Below are 24,025 nucleotides of genomic sequence, written 5' to 3'. Positions count from 1 at the left end.
CCTTCCTCTTCCCTTAACCCTATTTGCAGCACCCCCAAAACCATCTTGTCTAAGATCAACAAAGACCAGAGACCAAATAGACACCTTCCTGGTCAGCACTGTTCATACATGTCACACCCGCACACCCTTCAGGAGTGCACAATTTGTACATGTAACATTTTGTTTTCTTCTCTTTAATGTTTTCATAATTATTTTGGACTTTTAATTTTTGATGCTCCTTGATGGCATCTAAATAGATATTGCAACAAATTTCTTTAGATAATTTCTATTTATGTTTAACAAAGCTATATTTGATAGTGTTTTGGTATTGAATAACTTAGTTGTTATGTAGTCACAATTAGGTTATTTCTTAAACATTTCCCAGTTTTTGTTTTTGGTGTAAAATTGCTTACAGTGTATTCAAAGAGTTAAAACAAAGGTTGAATTCAGTCCATTTTCTTTTAATTGTTTGAATGCTGTGCGCAGTTAGAAATATTGATTTTCTTTCTATGACAACAGATTCTAACACAACCATTGTTGCAGTCCTGTGAATCCCAAGCTCCCTTTCCTTAACCTCTTACCCCAATAGTGCCATTGGACAGGAACGAGAAACTCTGCTTCGAGAAAAATTACAGAGGAAACAAATGTCCTTTTTAGGTAAGAATGGATAGTAAAACACTTAGATGCACACTGAAATATTTCATAGGTATTTACTTGAGGAAAAAGGCATCCGCATTGTATTTGTGCGCGTTAAGGAGGAGACAAGATGATTGATGCTGTTCATGTTGTCTTATATTGATTTAGAACTCAACAGGAAATCAGTTACCTAATACTCTTATATGCAATACATGTACAGGCTAGTAATTAATATTTTATGGAATAAGTAGGTAGAAAAATACCTTTTTAATATCTGCTTCTAGAATACTTTTGCTACCCAGAAATTGCATACAGGATCTCTGGTCTTCAGGGACCTAAAAAGTAGCACAGGGAATCGTGCTTAAGAGATGGTTTACATATCAAAGAAACAGAGTTGCAGGAAGCAACTATCAGTTGTGTAAGAGGTATTTGCAAGGAAGATGAATGAGAAATTCTCGCTGATGTATTCTTGGGGCAGAGAAAGTGAACAGTAGTAGGTAGAGTAGTTCCAAACAGCAACATGTTTGCATCTTGCTACTGTGTCGACTTATTTGAAATTGTTCATGTTTTTTGAAAGTGCCTCTGGATAAACAACCTCATTATAGGGTTTGATTCTCACCTACCAGTATAATTGTTTGTATTTGAAGTACTTGAAGCCCAAATGTTACAACACTGGAAAAATCAACTTCTGTCCCTTCTTTCGTTCCAAATATTATTTTTTTGCGGGGGAGGTGGGGGAATGCTATGTAACACAGGGCTAAAAATCATGTGTTCAGGTGTTGTGTATAAGAATTTAAATTACCATTGAATTTATGGCTGTGATAGCGCACCAGTTTCAAAAAGCATCAACAACATTTTCGGCTTGATTGCTTCTGTGCTGTTTCCTTCACATTTTTATTGAATTAAGTAAAGTTTGCATACTTTCTTGCATCATGGTACATTATAAATTACACGGTGCATCTGGATACTTACATTCAGGATCTTGCGCTGTTCACTTGGATAGCATTACCCATTGAGTATTGACAAGGCTGACCTCATTCCTGGGCAGCGGCTTGGGTCAAGGGAGGAAGATAGTTCAAGGAGCTTGCTTGTTTGTTGGGTTTGGGCAGCATGTGGTTCCTCTGAATGTTTAATATTAGCAGGGGTGGGGGCCTAGGGACATCATGTTTGTTCATTGATCCCAGACTCTCTTCGGCTGTTACACATGATGGTACTTGTATTAATCTTTCAGCCATTCAAATTGACTTACGCTTTCTGAATGCCAAAAGCTTGTCTTCCCTTAAAATTGCAAAGTGTCTGGAGTGTGCTTATGTGGCATACTCAGTACTGTACTTGCAGAAGGAGCTGCGTTAATCATGATACTTCTGGGCATAAGCAAAATGGGTAGTTATTTACATTGCAATAGAGAAGTACAAGGTTAGCTCACTGGCCATGAAACAGCGTTGTTGAGAATAATGGCCAAAAAAGGTTTTCAAACAAAAATTTGCTTTCAACTAATAAGTTTTTATTAGAAAAATAAAATAAATGTCTATCAGAAACAGATGGTAACACTTTTATACAAGCAACAGTCTAAGGTAGAATCATTCCAAACATTGAATGTTATTTATTTAAAATGAAGCTGGCAAAATGTAAGTCAATGGAACAAAGGCAGCTCGGTAAATACCAAATAGAACTCAGTTACTTACTCTAAGGCTTATCAATTGTATGGACTTCAAATTATATTGACCTTGGAGTTTTGTCATGAGGCACAACAGCAAAATGTTCTGAAACTGTCAGAGTTTCAGAACATTGGCCATGAAACTACTGTCCGCTGCTGATAAATGGATTGGAAATTGGCTACCCAGCAGTGGAATGGGCCATTAATTTTAATCAGAGGTGATGTGAAAAGGAGAGTAGGCTGTACCGCAATGTCAACAGCCCAGTAGGTGTTAAGAGAGACCACACAACCTTCTCTGTTACTTGTTTTAGCTATTAGTTTAGGTTGGGTGAAGACAGAAAGGCATGTCTGGAATTGAATGACCAGGTCACCCAAAATCTAATGGAGAAATCAGGTGTTTCAGAAATAATAGCAAAGAGGCACTTAGAGTCAAGGACGCTCTACTGACTGGGCAAGAACAGAGCATGCTGACAATTGTCAGCGTTACAAATATTTTTGTGTTTATATGGTACATAGACTTGTGTGATTCGCTTTCCTAACAAATATGAAAAAAATGTTTTTAAAAATAAATCTTTTCACTTTTACACTTGGGTCATTTGGTGAGTATTTTTATGTGACATGGTGTGCAAAAGCATGTGCAAGCATTTTAGTTTTCTTGGTCTTTGCTCAAGTATTATATGGATCCCAAATGATCATTGCACATATTGCGTTTATTTTGCCTGAATATTTCCCAATAATAATATTTAGGAATTCAAAAAAGGAAAAAAGGCAAGGTGAACTTTTTTATAATTTTTCAAAAAGAATACAATGACACGTATTTCTATCCAGTAAGTTACTTATGTAACTGAGTTAGATTCTACAAAATTCGAATAACATTAAAGTTAACACTTGCATAATGCAAGTAGTCATCTCTCCAACCACTGACTCCCTCAGAACTGCCAACTTTTAATATTTTGCATCAAATCTTTCTTCAAATAAGCTGAGGATCTGAAAGCAATTTTTAAGCACTAAGAGCAGTGAAAAACACTGTTAAGCTTTGCTTTTTCTTTGCTTAAGTTCTAATTCTTGTGATGTACATAAGGTAATAATTGGGAAATAGTTACATGTTCCATTGTAGCTTTTATATCATCAGCTGCTTTCTTTCCCTTGCTATTAATACTGTTTCATGATATAACTTCCAAGTCCAAGTTGTTGTGAGAACTTTGCTATTCCTGTTTTTCTGCTCTAGTTTGTATGTTGTTGGCCAAAATACTATTGTTTTACTACAGTACAGAAAGTAGAATGTTTATTTGTTATTGCATCACTAATCCAATGGTATAATGAATGTATCACTTTTCTTTCTCTTTGCTCTGTAGATGAAGATCAGCTTCGTGGCAAAGGCTATGACAAAACACCTGACATAATTTTAGAGGTGCCAGTTGGTAAGTATCAGAAATCTTAGATATAACCTGTCAATCCAATTTCAGAATATATATATACTGATATCTCTCTCTCTCTCGCTCTGTATATATATCCCTAACCCTATATATGTAGTATATATAAAATATATATATATATAGGGTATATCCTTGATCTACTTTATGTATCATGGGTAACATAGGCAGTTCAGTGGAGGATGAAAAAAAAAATCACAGGAGCTTTATCTCTTGTACAACTTCTGATCAACCTTTTCTCACGCTACAAGTCTTCTGTTGTGTTCATTTTATTCTCCCACCATCTGCTTCAGTCAAATCACATAAGAAGCTTTTCTGTGCCGTGGGTATGTTTCCAAAGAATGGGTGTTTTCAAGTTTTTGGAGCAAAAAAAAACTTTTGAGATTTATACTGATAACTGTGTATTGTTCTTCTTTTACTGAATTGGGCTGATTATGTTTTCTTTTTCCTCCTTATTTGGGACATTAATCTTGTTCCTTCTCAAACAATGTATCATTTTGAGAATTATTCAAGTAACAGTATTGATGTATTTGTTGAGAAATCTAGTTAGGTAACTATTCTGTAATCATAAACTTTATTGCAAATTGGGAAGAAAGTAATGATAAAATAAATAATTGAATGTTGTTATGCCAGTGAAGGTCGGTAATTTGTGAACTGGAGGAAGCTGGCTCAAGGGAGTCTTTGAAGGAAAAAGAAAAGTGCTTTGAGAAGATACTATGAAATAAAAAGTCTGCAGATGGCAAAGAAATTTACAGACTTTAGACATGGAAATGGAAGGTGTATGAGCCATAAAAAGAAGTTAGTAACCTATATAAGGAGCGAAAAACTCTTCAAAAATACACAAGAGTGACTGCTACAGATAAGTTAGAATTCTTTCGCAAAGATAATGATTAAGTAAAGCAGTTAAAGGGGAATCTCAGAAGTCTATTTAACATTATTCAAGAAGGCAAGAACAGTTTGAAAAGGTTAAAATAAAGTCTTGAGTGAATAGTGCTGGACATTCAAACTTGTATCATATAATTGGAAAATATTTAAACTATTGGTTGTTGGGCTGGAAGCATGAAGAGGTGAAGCATTAAATGAAGAATGATGAGAAACAAATAATAGGTTGGAGTAAGTGGTCATGATGGAATAGGTGAGGCATTAAGAAATCAGCAGGTGAAAATCAATAAACAAGTACCTGGTTGCTGGGATCATTATAAAACTGATCAACTGTTTTCACTCTGTTATGAGAAGTGTACGTAATAAGGTATTCAAGCTTGAAGGTTGTGTGTCAGTTGATAGAATAGATGTAATTGTTTTAACAGAGACCTGGTTAAAGCTGGAAGGTGGACACAAAATTTCAATTTGAGCCTTTAAATTACTAGGAAGCGACAGATAGCTGTGAGGTTGGAGGAAGGTCACCTGGTTATTAATAGCTGATCTAGTTTTGGAAATAATCAACGTCCTTTGGGTGAAGATTCTGGAAACTATGTCCCAACTCTATTAATGCATTTATTGGGACTCTGTTTGTGCCTCTTGGAAAGATGAATTTGTGAGGAAATGTTCCCTAATTTAATCCCCATTTTCATCTTTCTCTCCTGTCCGTCATATCAAATTTATCTGGCATACCAAATGATCACCTCCAGTATACTTCTTCCTCACCTGCATCTTTCTCTTTAGCAATATCATCCTCAAACATGGGATTAAGCTTCCAATATGTTTCATAGTTGCATAGAGTTATATTAAGTGATGTGGTACAGAAACAAGCCAGTTGGCACAATTAGTTGTGCTGGTGTTCATAGCCCCCTCCACTATGTCAATCTATTCCCTTCTCACTTGTGTATGTATCAAGTTTTCTCTCAAATACATTGATGCTATTTGCTTCAACTACAGCTTCTGACAGTGAGTTCCACATTCTCACCAACCTTTTAATTGAAGAAGTTCCTCTTAAACTCCCTATTAGATCTGCTATTGGCTAATTTGTATTTATGTATTTATTGTATTATGTATTTATTGTATTTATGCCCTCTAGTTCTGGACTCAATAACAAAGTGCACACACTCCTCGTTTGCACTGTTTCCTTAATTTCAAGGTTGTTACCGTTTTGTCTGACTGCCTGTCTGACATCCAGTTGTACATGTGCTTTCATGAATACTTTGAAATGAGAGTTGAATATCCTTAATTTCTACTTTTAAATTGTCTGTTTTACCCAGTGGAGGGTGTAGAGGGTTACAAAAGGTGAGTAATCTATCCTTTTATTTTATACAGCTGTTGAAGGTCATGTGATTCACTGGATTGAAAGTAAAGCCTCATTTGGAGATGAATGCAGTCACCAATCCTATCTACAGGATCAATTCTGGAGCTATTGGAACAGGTATGTTTCCTTTATATCGGAGAGTTTACTAAAAACAAATTTCTGGCCTGTTTCAGTAGATCATGATTTCACCAAAGTACAGAACCTGCCATTGAAAACATGTGACATACATTCACACAAGAAAATTTATGAAAATATTTTGTCATCTATTAAGGTCAGCAGTACAGGGAAAATCTGTTACACTTGATGCTTTTGCATCATAAAATATGTAGCTTTTCATGCCTCTTAGAACTTCTCAATAGTTACCTTCATTCTTCTTATCATTGTCAGCAGCATTTATTACAGCTGTAGTGTAAAAATATTTGTTTTCTTTGGATAGTATTTCTGTTGGCTTGACAATTATTTCTATGATAGTTGTCTTGAGAATTTAATTTCAGACTATTTGATTGCTACAAAGTCCAGGCTGGAACTTTAGGAACTTTCATGTGTTAACCTGTACACACATTGGAGACTGTATCTCTAATTAACAAGAATTGCACCCTTTTGGGTAACGCATGTTTTTTAACTAGGAGATGATTGCTACAGGATCAAACTATATGATCCTTGATAATCTATCAGGTAGCCTCTGGCTACGCCTCAGAGTCTATCAGCAGACCGAAGTATTGCAATCTGATACAGGCTTAAACCAATGATGTGTTTATTGAAAGCGAGAGCATTTGAATGAAATGAGGTAAAAAAAACGAACATACAAAAAACCCAAATACTATGAACTAGGAAAATTAAAATAGAATCAAAAGAGTATTACACAACAGAAACAGGCTGTTTGACACATTTGGTCTATACTGGTGATTTTAAACACGTATCCCAATCTCATGCTTGGTCCCTGAACTATACCTTCTCTTCAAGCATCCTATGTAATTCTAATCCTATGTAATTCTATATTTTTTTTAAAAAATACTTCAACTATGCTGCATCTTAGAATGAATTGTTTAAGAATCCAAAAATCTTGAGGAATTAAGTTCTTGTGGGAAGTAGAAAGTCTCAGGTCTCACAGTGAATTACTATTAATCAGTTCTTCAAAATGTCAGGATCACTGTCTCTCCAAACAGAAGCTGACAGTCAATTCAGGCAGGAGGGCATTGAAGTTGGTCTTTACAGGTCTCAAATGTAGTGCTACACGATGGAATCGAATGCAATGGCTGTTTTTCATTCCTTCGTTCCTCATGCCCCATGGATTTTCTCACTTAATTATTTCCTGCCTTTAGCCCACAGTAAAATGGAAGGTGGTGGTTAAGGTGGCACAATGTGGGATGGGAGCACAGGAGACAACCAATTGGGTTCCCTTCAGAATCAGCATTGCCCTCCTCCAGTTGCAGCAGCACTGATTGTGTCCCACAAGGATTTGTTTGTACTGACTTCATTGTTGCACATCTTAACAAATGAAAACATTGTGTAATTTATGGTTTGTATTTAGTATTTTTGCGGTGTCTTTATGGAGCACCTTTTCTTCCCAGTTTCCTCCTGGCTTCAATTTTTAATATTTTATGCTGAAACGTTTCTCATGAATATAAGTAAGCAATTTTTTTTATTAAATGGTTCCAGGCCAGATACAATGAAATGTAGTAGTCATTTGCTTTACATCTTTTTAATGATCATGGACAGAATTGCTTTGCAGTCCACTGTATACCCTGACCCGATGGCAAGACCGAGCTCAGAAACTTTGTGAGACAATAAACAAGTCCAAGAAAGTAATCTTCATTTAATGTGTTTATTTTGCACTAAATTTACACATTGGAAATCTAGTCAATAGTTTTGTCAACTACTTAAAGAAGGCTTTTTTTCACATCTTGTATCATAAAGATTTGAATGTACCTTTGCAGAGCAGAATTGGCAAAGATTTTATTTCAGTGATGTTGCCCCGCACAGTGAAACTTTCTTAAAAACGGACAACTGGATTTTACTAAATATATGAAAGTCTAATTAGTGCATTAATATTCATAAACAAGGAAATATTTTTCCTCCCAATTGCTTGTTCAGAAAGAAATTGAGTGGGCACTTGGTCTGATCTGAGAGTCTGAGATAAGCCTCAGTTTTCCTCCAAGCAGCTTCTCCTGTAGCTCAGTGGTTAGAGAACTCACCTCGCAAGCGAGTGACCTGGGTTTGATTCCCGGCAAGGGGCTAAATGTTGGGCACGTTTCCTTACTCCACACGCCTCTGTTTACCTAGCAGTAAGTAGGAACTCGGTTGTTAGTCGATTGGTGGATCGCTTTTCCGGGTGTAATAATTCCTTCAAAACAAAATTAATTGGTCACTTCAGTCCAAGACTGTTTGTGGGACACTGCCGTGTGCAATTGACTGCTGTGTTTTGCCCACAAAATATACAGTCAATTCACTTTACAATATATTCTTTGAAGCGCATTGAGACATCCCAAAGACGTGATAAAGCACTATATCAAATGCAAGTATTATTATTATAAGATGCCAATTATGATGAGTGTAACGTGTTCAATGAGGGACTAATGATCAGTTAACAAGTTTGTTGGTACATGAAATAAAAATGGGGGTGGGGCAGTTCATATCAAAGCTAAGAATTGAGTATTGGTTAAGTACTGTTTGTATAGGATCAGCATTAAGCTTTCTAAAGCTTTATTAGCTCACTTCCATGGCTGTTTGTGGGAGGTATATTGCTGTGTACAACTGGCTGCTGCATTTCATCCACAAAAATACACAGACAATCCAATTTACCGTATCCTTGAAGCGTTCATGTCAACAAAGTGATAAGGCACTTAAGCAAATATTATTATTATATTTCAGTTGCATTCTGATAGGCAATAATACCAATGCAATCCATGACTGCTCTTTTTTGTAGGTGATGTCATCTGAGATACTCAAATGCTGCCTTTTTGTCATCCTAAATTCTGTTATCTACCAAAATGAGAGGCTTGCCCTCCAATTGCAAAATGTATTGGGATAGGAGGACATGGAAGTGAGTTTTGGTGGATCTATGTTTTTGGTGTTATTACTAAAGAAATTTGTACAATTCAGCATTTGCTGAGATGTATATATGGAGTGTTTTGAAAAGAAATCTTTCGTCCTGAGTACTAATTCATAACATTTCACCATTTTGTCAAGTTTGGCAGTCAGTTTTTATTCTGAATGCTGTGGTATGGTAATTTTAGAATCACAAATCAATATTTCCATCATCAGCCTTTAAGATCAATGCCAGGATCAGTGAGATTTGGGTGCAGTCATGCTATACAAACTGAGCCCTTGGACTCCCTGCAAATTAGGATAGCTTTGTGGGGCAAAACCCTTTCCTTGCTTTTCGCTCTCTCCTTGGATAACACAATGATGGCAACAGTTACAGCGTTAATAAAATTGCTGCCAATGTCATTTCTGAATACAGGCATTTCAATGCCCTCTACCACACCTCTAGAAGTCTACAGACATATCTCAGAAATGCCGCCACAGAGACGATACAAACTTCTAGGTTTCCTGGCTTAATTGTCTTGCAACATTAATGAAGTACTTTAATTGTTGTTTTCAACATTGTTATGGCTAATAGTCATTTGCATATCCTGCCACTGGGAGAAACATTTTCATTGTTATTTTAAATAAATGAAATGTCTACCAGTGTAACTCCCAAGTTTCCACTTGTTGCTATTTGTGAGTACATTTCACTGACTGGAAGAGAATTTTTCCAAAGGTAACTTTGCATGAGCTTCAATGTGCTATTTGGTATACAGCACTGTAACTTCTTAAAAAAATTCCAAATCTCTTTGTTGAGCCTCTGCATATTAAATCCTCTGTATTAATACAATAGCTAAAATTAACGTCATTCTTGAAATCTGCTTTGATTTTATGCCAGTTCTCAATTTTGGAAATCTTTATTAGGTTAATTTAGTGATTCGTACTTCGTAACAGGTCTCCACCAGGTTCTTAAATATTTTAGCGTATTGTTTTGCCTCGAGAATTAATCCTCCAACAAAACCTCCCTCTTTTTATTAAAAAAATACATTTTTCAGCAGTTCCAGAATGCTCAAAGAAATTCTTCAGTTTAAATTTTTTTAGACATTTTTAATATTTCTACAGTAGTACCAAAGTTTCAATTATTGCTTTTTAATGTCACATAAATCTAGTGCAAGGATGTAATTTTGTGCCATATGCAACACACTAGTTGCACATTGCTTTTGTTCAAATGTAAGAAATGATAGTCCTGAAAAGTCCAATGTTTTCACTGAATGCGTTGAATTTTGAAATATAGAAGTGGAGCCAACTTAATTAAGACAGCCTTTGATCTTTTAGTTTAAGTTGGCACAAATTGAAATACGTTGAATGAAAGGTTTTTGGAATCTGACATACCTATATAGATGTGTTGGGTTATGGAAAGTTGGACGAGCAGTATTTTAAATTTGTGGTTTGGCAAAATACACTGGGGAAACCTTAGAAGTTGTGAGTGTCAAGCTGCTTGGAAAACTGTTCATGCATACCCAGCCTCTGTTGACTTTATTGGCACTCCATACATGAAGAATTGAAAGGTCATTCTTCTTCCTGTAGTGCGGATGGTTTGTTGACATATTTTGACACACTGGTGTAATGCTGGCAGGATCTGACCTTAGAATAGTGCCATGGGACTGTAGGTCAGTCCAAGGCTGCATTATTGGCAGCCTGGGTGAAAAAACCAATCGCCGTACTATTAATTTTCAATCAGAATTGACGAATGCTTGATAAATGTTCATTCAGCACTGGAAAAAGTGTAGACACACATTTCAAGGATGTCAATTCTTAAGAATGTTTTGTTGCCTCCAATCATGGGGCAGGAAATAGTTGGATGACGTGAAAAGCATTCCGGGGCATGAGGTTATTCCCATTATTTGTCATTATAGTATTAATTTCTGCCTAAGCCAATCCTCCAGTACTTGGAGTTAAAATAAGAAGGGATTCCAAATGCTCAGCCATCATAGGTCAGAGACAGATTTTCTGTTTACTTTTCCATAGATTGCTGAGGTAGGTTTGAGCCCATTTAAGGAAATTGCATTGTGTAGCTGTGAACTAAAGGGGGTGCCAGATGGCAGGAGTTCCTGGAGTAGCATGATCCACCAAAACAATTCCTGCTTTTTGTGATAAATTAAATGTATAGAAAACAATTTAGTAATGAAAATAGGATTCGACTGTCATGAATCATAGACTTTTTCCTCATTAGGACCACATTGAAATAATTAATAATATTAATGACAGTTGGATCAAACAAATAATGGATTGAATATTGTTGAATGCTTGATTCAATGGCTGGTTTACTCTTTTAGCCTATCTTGTTATGAAGAATGGGGAAATATGTTGTATTTGTTTAGATACGAGTTGCCACAAATTGTAGCCTTGCTTGGCAGGCCAATTTCCTACATGTATCCAAGAAGGATGTGGCAACATTTACAGGCTTAAATGCTAAAATGGCAATATTTCTCAGAGTGAAAATTTGGCTTTTTTTTCTGTTTCTCCCTCAGCTTGTATTTGTGCCACACGCTTCCTAATGTAGTCCCGTCAGTTGAAGCTGTCACGTGATGCAGAAAACGCCTTCAGCCTCCATCAGCATTACTGCAAGGCTTCAGCTCCAATTTTCATGTTATTTTTCATTCAGATTAGACAAGCGTCTGAGTTTCTGTACGATATGAGCTGACAGGATAGATCCCGTTGAATTTGCCGAAGGCCTGGTCACAGACACTCTGCTATGTCAAAGAATGTCAACCTCCAGACCTTACGATTCAGAACTCTATGTAATTTTTAATTGACATTTACATCTGACATTTTGAATGCATTCTTCATTGTTGAAATCACGTTTCTTCAAGAACAGTTAAAGAATGTTCCTTGAGGCTTCCTCCAGCGCATCATTTCATATAGACATGATGGCAGGTTAACTTTTGAAAGTAAAAGATGACATAATCCTTTTCCCTTGATTGGATAGGTACTTTATTTCCTCCAGTTCTCAGAACACTGGGCATGATACCTCCTTGAGTACTCAAGAGTGCCGACAATGTTTACAATTGAAATTACAATATTGTGCATGGTACTCAATTTATCTACCATTGAAGGACTGAGTGAGCCCACTGTAATATCAAACCATAACCTTCAGGTTCCAATTTTGGTGCCTAACTGACTGAGTGTTGAAATATGTACATTTCTTATTTAATGTTTAACTTGAAGCAATGTCTGCCTTGTATGATTATTAATTTGTTTTAGTGCAGTGCTATTGCATATGAATTTTTTTAACAATTGTTGTGGTATGTTTCCCATTGCCCTACCTTGCAATAAACTCTTATGTGGTCATAAAATGCATCATCTGCAAACACTTCTCTATAACCTTAATACACTCTGTTACTCCCATTAAAAGACAGCAACTAGCACTTGTACAAGCCCTGTTCGTGTAGAATGATCGTCTCAATACAATTTACAAAAAGGATAGGAATCACGAAGAATGGAGAATTTGGAAATATTGATCAAAAGCATAGCCAAAGAAATATTTAAAGAGGTTTTAGAAGGCATAGGAAGCATAAAGCAAACAAATTTTAAGAGAGAGTTCCATAGACCGGAGCATAATATTATTTTGAAGGCTTGATCGCTAATGAACCATGCTTATTACTATGACTTTTATACCCTTCAATATTTATTATTTTCAGCAGACATTGCTATTTTAACAGTTTTAGTGGAGCATTGGTATTTGCTTTCAACATGCTTCAACTACTAGTATTGACACTGCAGGTACTATTATTAAAGTATCTTTATAATCATCAGATCAAACTCTTTGAAAGTAAATGTTTCCCAGCCCCCTATTTTGCGATGCTTTACATAAATGTTTCACATTTCATGAACTTCAAAATTGTCTGTAATCAATATTTATTTTTCACCTCTGCATTTGTTCCCATTACAACAACAACGCCACCAAAATTACATTTGTAAAGTACCTTTCACATCGGGAGGACATCCCAAGGCACTGGACAGACAGAGGTATGGACCCGAGCTGAGGGTAGGGTGGAGGGGTGGGGGGAAGCAGGGAGATTGAAAGCATGGTCGAAGAGGAGGGTCTTAAGATGGATCTTGAAGGAGGCAAGGGAGGGGGACGAGACGGAGGTACTGCAGGATTACAAGGCCTGCCTGCCAATAGTGGCGGGCGGGCCTCCAGCAACTCTCTTGTGATGGTGATTATATATAGCCCTCAACCCGCAGTCTAGGTTGAGTAAGATATATCCTAAAATGCTCATTGTCCAACTCTAATTTTCATGGGTAAGAAAGCTTAAAAACAAATCGAAGGAAAATTCTCTGCTGAAATACATGAAGTGAACCTGAGAATTCTCAAATATGTAACAATATTTTGAGTCTTTAAGAATATTTAATAGCATTGTACAAAAAACAATGATTTCATGAAGCAAAATGATTTTAAATAATGTTGTAAATGGTAAATGTGTATATTTCAAGATACCCAGATGATTAAGCATCAAAATTGGGACCAGAAGGTTATGGGTTCGAATTCCAGTGGGTTCACTCAGCCTCATCACCTGGAAGCTAAAATGAGTACCATATCTAAAAATAATCCTCGGGTGGGGGGAAGAACGAGGGAGAGGCAGGGGGTCTCCCTGAGGGTGAACTGGCTTGGAGGAGACGAGCAGTAATCCAAGGCAGACGTGGAAGGTCCTCAAACCCCGCGAGAAAGACTTAGCAGGTTGGACAGTTCGAACTGGACAAGCACTGTTCTGTGTGCTTGCCCCTTTATGTATGTTATCTTCTGAAAAATGTAGTAATTATAATGATACAAACTATTATACTATCTTATAAAAAAAACCTTGCATTTGATATAGCGCCTTATCACGTCTTTAAGACGTTTCAAAGAGCTTCATGGAATAGACTGTAAAGTGAATTGATTGTATATTTTGTGGGTGAAACGCAGCAGCCAATTGTGCACAGCAGTGTCTCACAAATGGTCGTGGATTGAGTGACCAAATTTTTGTTTAAGGGATTATTACTCCCGGAAAAGCTATCCGCCAATCAACTAACAACTGAGTTCCTACTTACTGCTAGGTGAACAGAGGCATGTGGAGTAAGGAAACTTGATCAACGTTTCGCCCTGCCCGGGTGTTGCACCCTGATTCTCTCGCTTAGGAGACGAGTGATCTAACCACTAAGCGACAGGACTCCTGTACTCTCTTGTTGAGCCACAGTTCCCATCCTTTTGTGATTTAAATATTGCAATTTTTAATGGTTTAAAATGTGATGGAAAAGATTTTCTAGATGACGATGCTGTTTTTTTCATTGTCTATTTACATTTTTATATACATTTATTTACATTTATATTTTTCCCACAAAATACACTGTCAAACCACTTTACAATATATTCTGTGAATTGCTTTGAAACATCTCAACAATGTGATAAGGCGCTATATCAAATGCAAGTATAATTATTACATTTAAATAAAATTGCAAAGTTGGGTATTTGATTTCAAATACGTAGGTAAACATGCAGCTTCCTATGGAGCATAATACAAAGTTAGTAAAGTGAAGGCACCAGAGTCTATCTGGCAGTTATCGAAAGGCCATTTTCTTGTTCTTTTTAATGCAAATTAAGGAGATTAACGTCTTCTGGAACATGATAGGTTTAATTGATCCTTATTTTAAGCTCTCAAATAAGAGTTTATTGGAAATGTTGATGATATTTGTTCAACATAAAAAGCTCTTCATTTTCTTAATGCTGTAAGCACAGTTCCTACCAGAATTCATTGTCAAAACAATAGTTTTGGGGAAATGGTAGCCTCGGAATGAAATCTTTTCAGTAGAGTGATGGGTAATGAAGCTTTGCTTGTGAAAGGCAGCGCAAAAATGCTATCGGGTCCAATGCATGAATATTACGACAAGGGAATCAGTGAACTTTCTCAGCCATGAATCTTTTCGGTTTCCTTTCTTGCATCCAAATATTTTGATAGATGTCCTGCTAATTGAGTTATCTATCTTACTAACCATCAGAATTGCATAAAAATTATCCTCACATGCAGTTGAATTTTAAATGTGTAAATAGACGTTTTATAGATTTTTATCAGCAGTAATCACTTTGTTATTTGCTGTGGTCCCTTTTGCCATCAAACGGACCATTTTAATGTATCCAGTGACCATTCGATTACCTTCTGTGGCCTGAGATCACTGTGCCATCATCTATCAATCCTCTTTGATGTTGACCCTGGAAATGTGTGTCCTTTGTTTTAGGTAATAAAGAAGACTCTTTTCAAGAATTCATGCTTCACATCTTAGTATTTACATCTCAATTGTCAAATTATTACTGCACAGCTTGCGAATTCCTTATGAGTTGCACGTCAAAAGATGTCAGCAGAACGAGATATGAGGACTGATGCTATAAGGAAGTGTTTCCTGCGCAACAATTTTGAATATGCGGCTTCTATGATAAAGAGGTTATCGGTTGCAATGTGTCTGTCCTGATCTTCCTACATCTCTTGTCTGTGTGTGTCTGCTCAGGTTTCATTACTTAGTTTTGATGTCTAGTTAGACCTTATCAAAACTAATGTCATCTGAAGTACTATAGTGGCTTACAGTATTCACATGACTAAAATCAAGATCTCTATGGTGAATTGACTATTATGAAGACTGGCTGCTGTTATGTACTGTAAAAGAAATCACAATGATTTTAAAGACAGCAGATAGGAATTTTGTCGAGGGAGACAGAGAGAGAGAAAGGGGGAGGGGGTTCAGAAATGGTACTGTTTTTAAGATATGTTTAGATCCATTTGAGAATATGAAGTTCTAACCACCTTGAAGCAGTCAACTGCTGTCCAGAGTTAATCAGCTGCGGAATTTGTAAACTGCACATGTGTCAAAGTTGAAAATGTTAGCAGTCAAATAGAAGCTTGAAAAGGTTATATCTGATAAAAGCCGTCAGCAGTTGACTGAAGTGATTTATGGGAATGTAATGGCACAAAATGCCTCATTTATCACTCATGTGGGTAGGTTAAGGTTTCTAATGTCGTATGTTATAATCATTGACCACTTGGAATTGTCAAAATGGTTCAGCATTGACCTTCTTACTTCTCATTTCAAATTGTTCTTGTTTGGTAATGGTAATTTTCACAGAGATTAAATTACCCTGGCCATTTTCGTATGGTTTCATTTAAAGCCATTCATAGTTAAAAGTTTCAAACAGCCCATCATTGATGAATTTAAAGCATCATTGACTATCACTATTGAAAAATGTAAATGAATTCTAAATTTTTCTGATTTAATGGCATTAGCTACAAGCTACTGAATGTATCTTTTCATAAGAAATCATTGCTCTAACATTCTAATAGTGATTACACTGCAGTTTGCCTTTGATCTTCACAGGAAAACTGTATTGTCCTGTAAATATTTTATGTAGGGTTTCTTTTCCTCCTGAATGTGAAAACAATGCTTGGGCCAAAATATATTTGCTTATGGAAAATGGCAATATTATTGATGTTAAAATCTTTAATAGGGCTATTTTTGTTATAAAAGCGGAATAGTAACACCTTCTGCAAAATGAATTTTGTCAAGCAGTGAAATATATGTGTATCTCTTCACTTACACAAATAAATTCAGATGTATAATCTGGACAACAATAATTTACAAAAGAAAACAGGTAGAACTTTTAACTATTAAATTTAGCGTACATATATCAAATTGTTTTTCCATTTATTTTCCATGACTGTTTACTTAACGTAAACAGAATATCAGTTTGTATCATAATCTGAAGAAAAATGTTTGAAGAACTTTGGATGTGTACTGATAACTTTAAAAGAATATATCTAAATGTTTCTGTTTCTTTAGGAACAATAAGAGTATGCTTATTGTTTATGATGGTACTTTAGATTGTGCAAGTAAAAGTCTGTTATGCTACAACAACAACAAAATTACATTTGTTTAGCACCTTTCATGTTGGGAGGACGTCCCAAGGCGCTGGACAATCAGTGTTTCGAACACTGATTGTCCAGTGGGGTCAGGATCGGGGAGGGTGGAGGGCAGGGGGGGATCTGAGTGCTCAAAGGCACAGTTGAAGATGAGGGTTTTGAGACGGTCTTGAAGGAGGCAATGGAGGGGGCGAGGCAGAGGGAATGTGGAATGGAGTTCCAGAGGGTTGGGGCAGAGTAGCTGAAGGACTGCCCGCCGATGGTGGGGTGGGCAAGGTGGGGACGTGAAGCTGAGCAGAGCGAACGGGCAGGTTGGTAGGGTGTTAGGAGGTCGCAGAGGTAGGAGGGAGCAAGGCCATGGAGGGCTTTGAAGGTGAAGACCATGTTCTTGAACTGTATCCTCCCTGTGATGGGAAGCCAGTGGAATCGGGCGAGGATGGGGTGATAGGGTTACGGAGCCTGGTGCAGGAGAGGTCACAGGCTGCAGAGTTCTGGATGATCTGCAGCCTATGGAGAGAGGAGTTGGGGAGGCCGACAAGCAGGAAGTTTGCATAGTCAAGCCTGGATGTTATGAATCCATGTGTGAAGGTCTCGGCAGCCTGCGGTGTGAGGCAGTGCCAAAGCTGGGCGACGTTGCGGAGATGGGGAAGCCAGAGCGGGTCGTGGAATGGATAGTTGAGGGTCAAACAAGATGCTAAAGCTCTGGCTCAGTGAGGTGGATGCAAATTAAGGGTATGTGATGTACAGTAAATGTTGAACAACAACATTTTTTTAAAAAATTATGCTGATCTCCTCGGATTTATGGAGGTGGTGAGCCATGAATATAATGTTACACACCAAATGTTGTTTTAAAAAAATGATTCTGCCTTCCACAATGATCTGTAAGGATGGTGCCATACACATACCAACTGGTAATGGTGAATTCAGCAGTCTGATTCCACGACAGACAAATCTACATATACTTGTGCCTCTTCAGACACACAGAAAAATAATTCATCAAAACAAATAACATCAGGTGACAGAGACAAAAATACAGGGTTTCTTTTTTGGAGTCACCTACTCGTATTTACATCCATTGTGTTCTTACTACCCTTCCAGTCAATACTTCTTTCACCTAATTCTATTATTTGTCTGCTTTTTAAATACAACTCCTTTTAATTTTAATATGAGGTAAACATCTCATTCTTTTCTGCATCAGAAAACGTTTCACAGTGAAGTTAGCAAATTTTAACAATCATTTGCGACCCTTCGTAAAGTAACCTTACGTTTAGAATATCAATAAAATCCAGTTTAACTTTAACTGCAGAAAACTTAACATTGTAGAAATGGTGCTTGAGAAAATAGTCAGTAGCTACACATATGTTCACTTCTCTATTTTTATTTAGCTCCAGATTAAAGTTAGTGTTTTTTTACAATTGGTGAGCCATTGAGTGTGTACACATGGACTTAAACTGTTCTGAGTGTGTCCATTCTTTGACCTTGACCATAAAAACAGTCATTATTGAGTCAATGACATATTTCATCTAAACTTATTTTATATTACTACAAGTGTAACTGTACCTTTTTAGTTTCTACTTTGACTTATTTCAAGCTTCCATTCTCATTGATTCTAATTATGTTGCAGTTTCCCCTTCCATTGACTGCTCTTCTATTACAAAGGGCAAACTTGTTTTCGTGCACAAGTGGACAGAATAGTTTGGTGTGTTGCATCTTTACAAGTGGTCATGTGTTTTTCTGGAGTTAGTAAAGTGTTCACACTACAAGAGTCTTTGTGATCTCAGTACCAGTTTCACCAATATCAGAATCCATTGTTTATTTAGAGTGTTGATCTGTGTGTTTGTGAGGGGGAGAGGGACCATTTCTATTTCTGTGCTGCCAGTGGTACATATCTGAATTCTTGTTCTTTTTGGTCCAAAGATACTTAGGCGTCAGTGATACAAAAAAAATTTAAATGCATGCTGCTGAATTTGGAATGAGCTGCAGTTCAATGCCTCCATACCTGTTTCTTATACTGCAGTGTTTTGTCCAAATGAGTAATTTATTTCAGATGTTGGTCTCAATTAGACTAATGCCTATAGACACAGGCATTGAAGTAGGGAATTGTCAGTTGAGTTAAACTAGTTACTTCAAATAGAGTAAGATGACTAATGCGCAGTCTGCAAAAAGGGATAGAAGTTTATTTTGACTATGTGTGATCCATTCGTTTGGTATAACATTATGCACCTATATTTACATTAAAGACAAGTTAAATTGATTGTGAAATGTTGTTAAACACAAGGCATACTGGCTTTTTAATCCATTTTTGTATCGTGTTACTACAATATGCATCTGAATTTGACAATCATTTTTGAAGGAAGGCACCAAATCTAATTGTATTTTGTTAATTCTTTCAGCAACTTGCATTTTTGGTCTGGTTGTTTCTCTTTTTGGTAAGATATGAAATGACGATTTGGCTGCTTTTCTGTGGGGGTTTAACATTGTATCTGTATATAATAAATAACTTCCATTTGAAAAGGTTGATTTGAAAATGTTGTTAAGCAGTGTAGTATAAATGCCACCAATTTATTTTGCTGTCCTCAATCATTTCTAAAGTGATAGTTTTAATGTTGCATTAAATTAGTTCTGTGCAGAGAATTGGCATTTGTGCAATAGTGGAAACAATTGAGGTAAAGCTTACTAATGGTACATAAGTTGATTTGGGCATATAATATTACATTAATTCTGCAATATAAAGGTGCAAGTACAAACTAGTGTGAAGTTATGATGAGGAAAAGTGGAGGTTACGAGTGAAATGCAACATAAGTGAGATCAACTGAGATCAACTGAGAGCCTTTATGTGGGCTATATTAAATTTATCTTGTGCATTTGTCTAAAATAGCTGAGGTCACATTTGTGTGGCATTGCCAGACGAGGAAAATGTATAAAATGAAATCTTTGTTCATGTTTTTGTCATGATTCATAAAAAGTTACAGTGCTGATATTTGGCTTGGCAGCAGTTATATCACTGCCTTTTCGCCATTTCAGTTTATGTCAATCCAGGCACTGGATGTACTGAACACTATTTACTGTTATTTGATTTTCTGACCTAGGTTTTACAGGGTGTTAAGTCATTAATGTCACTGTTTTCAAAAACATTTCACAGATTATTAGGAATGGAGCAGTTGTGCTGCATATTAATAATGCTAAATAATTATGTGGCATTCTACGTCATAGACTTTAATCTATAGCTGTAAAGTGGAAGGTACTGATATTTATGGATGAAGCATACTAACTCTGCCGTGGTTGCAGTCAGCATCCTATTAAAAAAAGGAATAGGACTAAAGAGAGGTGAGAGGCAAACAAGGACAAACTGAAGATGACCCTATCCTGGGATATGGATTTATAGGCCTATTGGGAGTAGTGCACATGGAGGTTTGGGCTGTTTAGAGAGGTTGTAGTAAAGGGATCCTCGGTGACTAACTGAAGTGGTTGTAAAAAATGACAGCAGCTATCAACTTTGTCCACTGGGTTATTCGAAACACTAGGAGGTGATGTTTCTGGGACATGGACAAGGTATAACATGCAGCTGTATTCAGAAGGCAACTGAGACCCTGTTTCAGGTGCCAGGAAGACTCCAGGGTGTCCACATATGTGTGACAAACTGTAATTGTATACAATTACAATACAGCGAGTTTCACATTGGGAGCACATCTCCGAGCACCTTACACTTCTGGCTGGGCACCCAAGCCCTAGAGGGGAAGATGACCGAAAGCATGGTCAAAAAGGCAAGTCTTGAGACAGGCTTTGAAAATGGGGAGGGAGTGTGGGGCAGGGGCAGGGTGTGGGGGTTGGGGAGTGACTTAAAAGAAACTTCTCCAGTGTTTGTGTATATATAAAGTGTCAGATGCCAACAGTCAGTCAAATGGTGTATCAACCTATTCTTTTAATATTGAAGTGGTCTGCTGTGCGTTCAAAGAATGATCACCCAGGTGAAGGCACAGTACCTGGAGTCAACACTGAATTGTTTCATCCTTTGGCTGCTATGTGTGCCTGGGTTGTTTGAACTGACTGCAAGTTAGGCTTTGGAGGATCAGGGCTATGTTCAGAATTGATGGCTCTTGACCCCATGAAACAAAGCAGAGATCCAGCCAGGGACACAAAGCAATGCCATCCATCATGGAACAGGCGTTTGGTGTCCTCAAGTAGTGATTTTGTTATCTTAGTCACTCAGGGGGGTTTGCAGAATGTTCAACCCACAGTATACAGGCTCTTTGTGGTGTATTAGATGTTGCCTGGCCGTCCAGAGGGGCCTTCCATCGCAAAAATCAATGAGGATTAGGCCCTGACTATGGTGGATGAAGAGCTCCATCAGCCAGTGTCAAACACTGCTATCTCCATCACCTGTATCAAGGAGTGACCAAGATATAGAACGTAAACCAGAAACCATGAGATTGCATACAAGTATAATATAGTGATCAAAAATCTTATTTTAAAAGGTAATAGTATTTCTCTCCTGATGCTTCATTTATGCTACACTTTTGGCAACAAATTTGCTGTATTTCTGGCAAACAATACGGTATAGCTAAAGACCAAAGCTGCACAAGTTGTCCTGGAGCCCAATGGTGTCCAAATCAGGACAATTCATTCACCCACTACAGTATAAACTTGGCTTGTGTGAATCAGACTAGTCTCGTTGCAATCATTTCCAGTTCTCAGAGAATTTGTTTGACTGCCCAGGAGCTTTCAACAAACCCTTTTTTTATATAAATAAATGGATTATAGATCTATTTTAATAACATTAATTTTTTTTAAAAAAAACTCATTTCGGGATTTCCTGAGCAATTTCTTGAACCAAAATGCTAGAATTGTGCATCAGTCTCAGCTCTGATGGCTTATTGAGGCCATGTAAAAACATGCATCACATTGTCTCAGAAATTGCTGTTTTGCTAGATCTCATTTGGGAGGATTTAAATCTTACGTTTTTTTAAGTGTACTCCCTCTAACCAATTCGTCCAGGTAAACAGGCCACAAAATGGCTGAAGCATATGATCCGGACTCCATTTAATCTTCACATTTAAGTTTTACGTGACAAATTAGATTTTTAAAGTAAGTAGAAACAATGCCTCCAATTACCCCTGGTGACTGGAAAACATCAGCTATGTGGAGTTGTTGGTATTTTGTAATTATGGATATTGATGGCAGAGGGAAAAGGGTAATAGTTCACGATCCTGGTTGTAAGAATTTTTTTTGTCTCTTCCCTAATGCTTGGTTTTAGATGGTGCCCAATCCAAGGATTTATTGATAAAGTAAGTATTCTGACACTGCATTTGGACCCTAAAACTGAGTTTGAACCTCGAAGAATTAAGGAGGAGGGAAAAAAATAATAGTGTGAAACAGAATATCAAGACACTTTCAGTATAAAATGCACATCAAAGCCCAGGTAATTCAGCCTCTGTTACTGGCTAGAATGACACTCACTGAGCATAACTGTAGAATTCTTATATTACTATAGTTCAGCAGCTAAACAGCAAATCACCACTCATGTGAATCCATGCATCAACATTTTTTTTTACCCCAAGACAAAAGTGTGCAAACTGCATGAATTCCTTTTTTTATTCTGGAGCCTGAAGAATTAACTTGCAATATTTTTTTGTCAGCTTTTAGAAATTTATGACGTTAGATGCATAGTGTTCTGTTTGTTCAGTGGTGACTTTCCAGCTCCCATTTGATGGAAAGATCAGCAGTATTTATCATTGTTGCTGGATCCTGTCTGGAGGTGACTAATGTAGTATAGCTTTACTGTCTGGATTGCTTGTGAACTGAATTTTACCTAGATGAAAAATGCAGCAAAAATGTTTTGATGTAAAAAAATGTATATCCCGTAAGCATCTGGTACAAAACAAGACTGTTTATCCTGCACTACTTGTGCATGTATTTATCTGAAACTGGTTGAAGATTTAATATTTTGATCTGTGATAGAATATCTGTGGAGGTTTTTTTTCTATCTTAAATTTACTGATAATGTCTGTATGCAGTGGCCAATGTGGACCAGTTGCTTAGATTTTTGTGTTGCTTCTAAATTATTTCTTGTATAATGTCTTGGGCAGAGTAAGCTTTTCAGCTATTTGAGACAGACATAGTGAATTGTGGAATGTCCGTTGTCTTTGTTGCCAGAGCACAAGTATGTACACACCCTCATCCCACCTCCTATATACAAACATATCAGAAGAATTCGATGATAGAGTGGCTGGCAATCCTATTCCTCTGATATTTTTGTGCATTTCCATTATCATTTGACTGACTGACCGTGATCCCTTTGAGCCCTGAAAAACCTTTCTTATTTTCAGTTTTCTGACTGCATCTTTCATATCATTTAGGCAAAAATGGCAAATGTAATATTTTTTTAATGCATCTGATTTATACTTTAGAATTGAAGAAATAGCCCGAACCCCTACCCCCCCACCCCACATCCTCCCACCCCCCAAAAACTAATAACCATGATTTCTAATGAGCATGTAGATAATTTTAGGGAAACTTACATTTATGATTTTAGAAATGCTCTTAGAAGGGATCAGAATTAATTCACTGGTAATTTTACAAAAAAGCATAACTATTACCATAGATAAAATGCAGTGTCTCAATTAATTAGTTATTCGAAAAGATTGTTTTGCAACGAAACTCGCCTCACAGATAAGCTGTGCAGTCTTTAATTAGTTGAGCCAAGCCAAATAAACTGGTCTGTCCGTCAGACTGTGCACAAATCAATTATTCATTTTTAATCTAACTAAATGAACTGTACTCAAATGGAGTCATAAGCCCAATATAATCCTGGTTATTAAAATACTGTTTTTCTTTGTAGATATGAGACTTGTACTTCAAACAAAAATCAATGACGTTTATGTATTTGCTTTGTTGAATGTATCCATTGCTTTTAAAAATGTAGCTATCATGTCTCAAAAATTCAAATTGAACATGCACAAGGAAATGCTTTCTCTACCTGTCTGAATTTCCTTTTTGTTCACAAGCAGGAAACCATATTTCAATTGTGTTGCCACTGCACAGAGTGTAAGCTAGTACTTTGTATGTGTATGAAGAGTCTGGATTTACTTCAGCGTATTCCTTTTTAAAAATA

The 24,025-nt window shown here is 36.9% G+C and overlaps 1 protein-coding gene across 5 annotated transcripts in view; it reads left to right on the top strand.

The window, feature by feature from the left end:
• Positions 1-24,025, top strand: part of cdin1 (CDAN1 interacting nuclease 1) — a 92,429-nt gene that overhangs the window by 39,254 nt on the left and 29,150 nt on the right. For 3 of the 5 annotated variants that reach the window (XM_007888032.2, XM_007888035.2, XM_042338083.1), the window contains 3 exons: positions 569-636; positions 3,628-3,693; positions 5,956-6,061. In XM_007888032.2, coding sequence (XP_007886223.1) covers positions 569-636; positions 3,628-3,693; positions 5,956-6,061 — 240 coding nt within the window. Of the gene's footprint in view, positions 1-568; positions 637-3,627; positions 3,694-5,955; positions 6,062-7,266; positions 7,699-11,502; positions 12,573-24,025 lie in introns of those variants that run through there. The other 2 variants (XM_007888033.2, XM_007888034.2) reach the window with 2 other exon arrangements.

This window comes from Callorhinchus milii, unplaced genomic scaffold (assembly GCF_018977255.1).
Source record: "Callorhinchus milii isolate IMCB2004 unplaced genomic scaffold, IMCB_Cmil_1.0 Scaffold9, whole genome shotgun sequence".
NCBI lineage: Eukaryota > Metazoa > Chordata > Chondrichthyes > Chimaeriformes > Callorhinchidae > Callorhinchus > Callorhinchus milii.
This window is presented reverse-complemented; position numbering and strand designations above follow the sequence as displayed.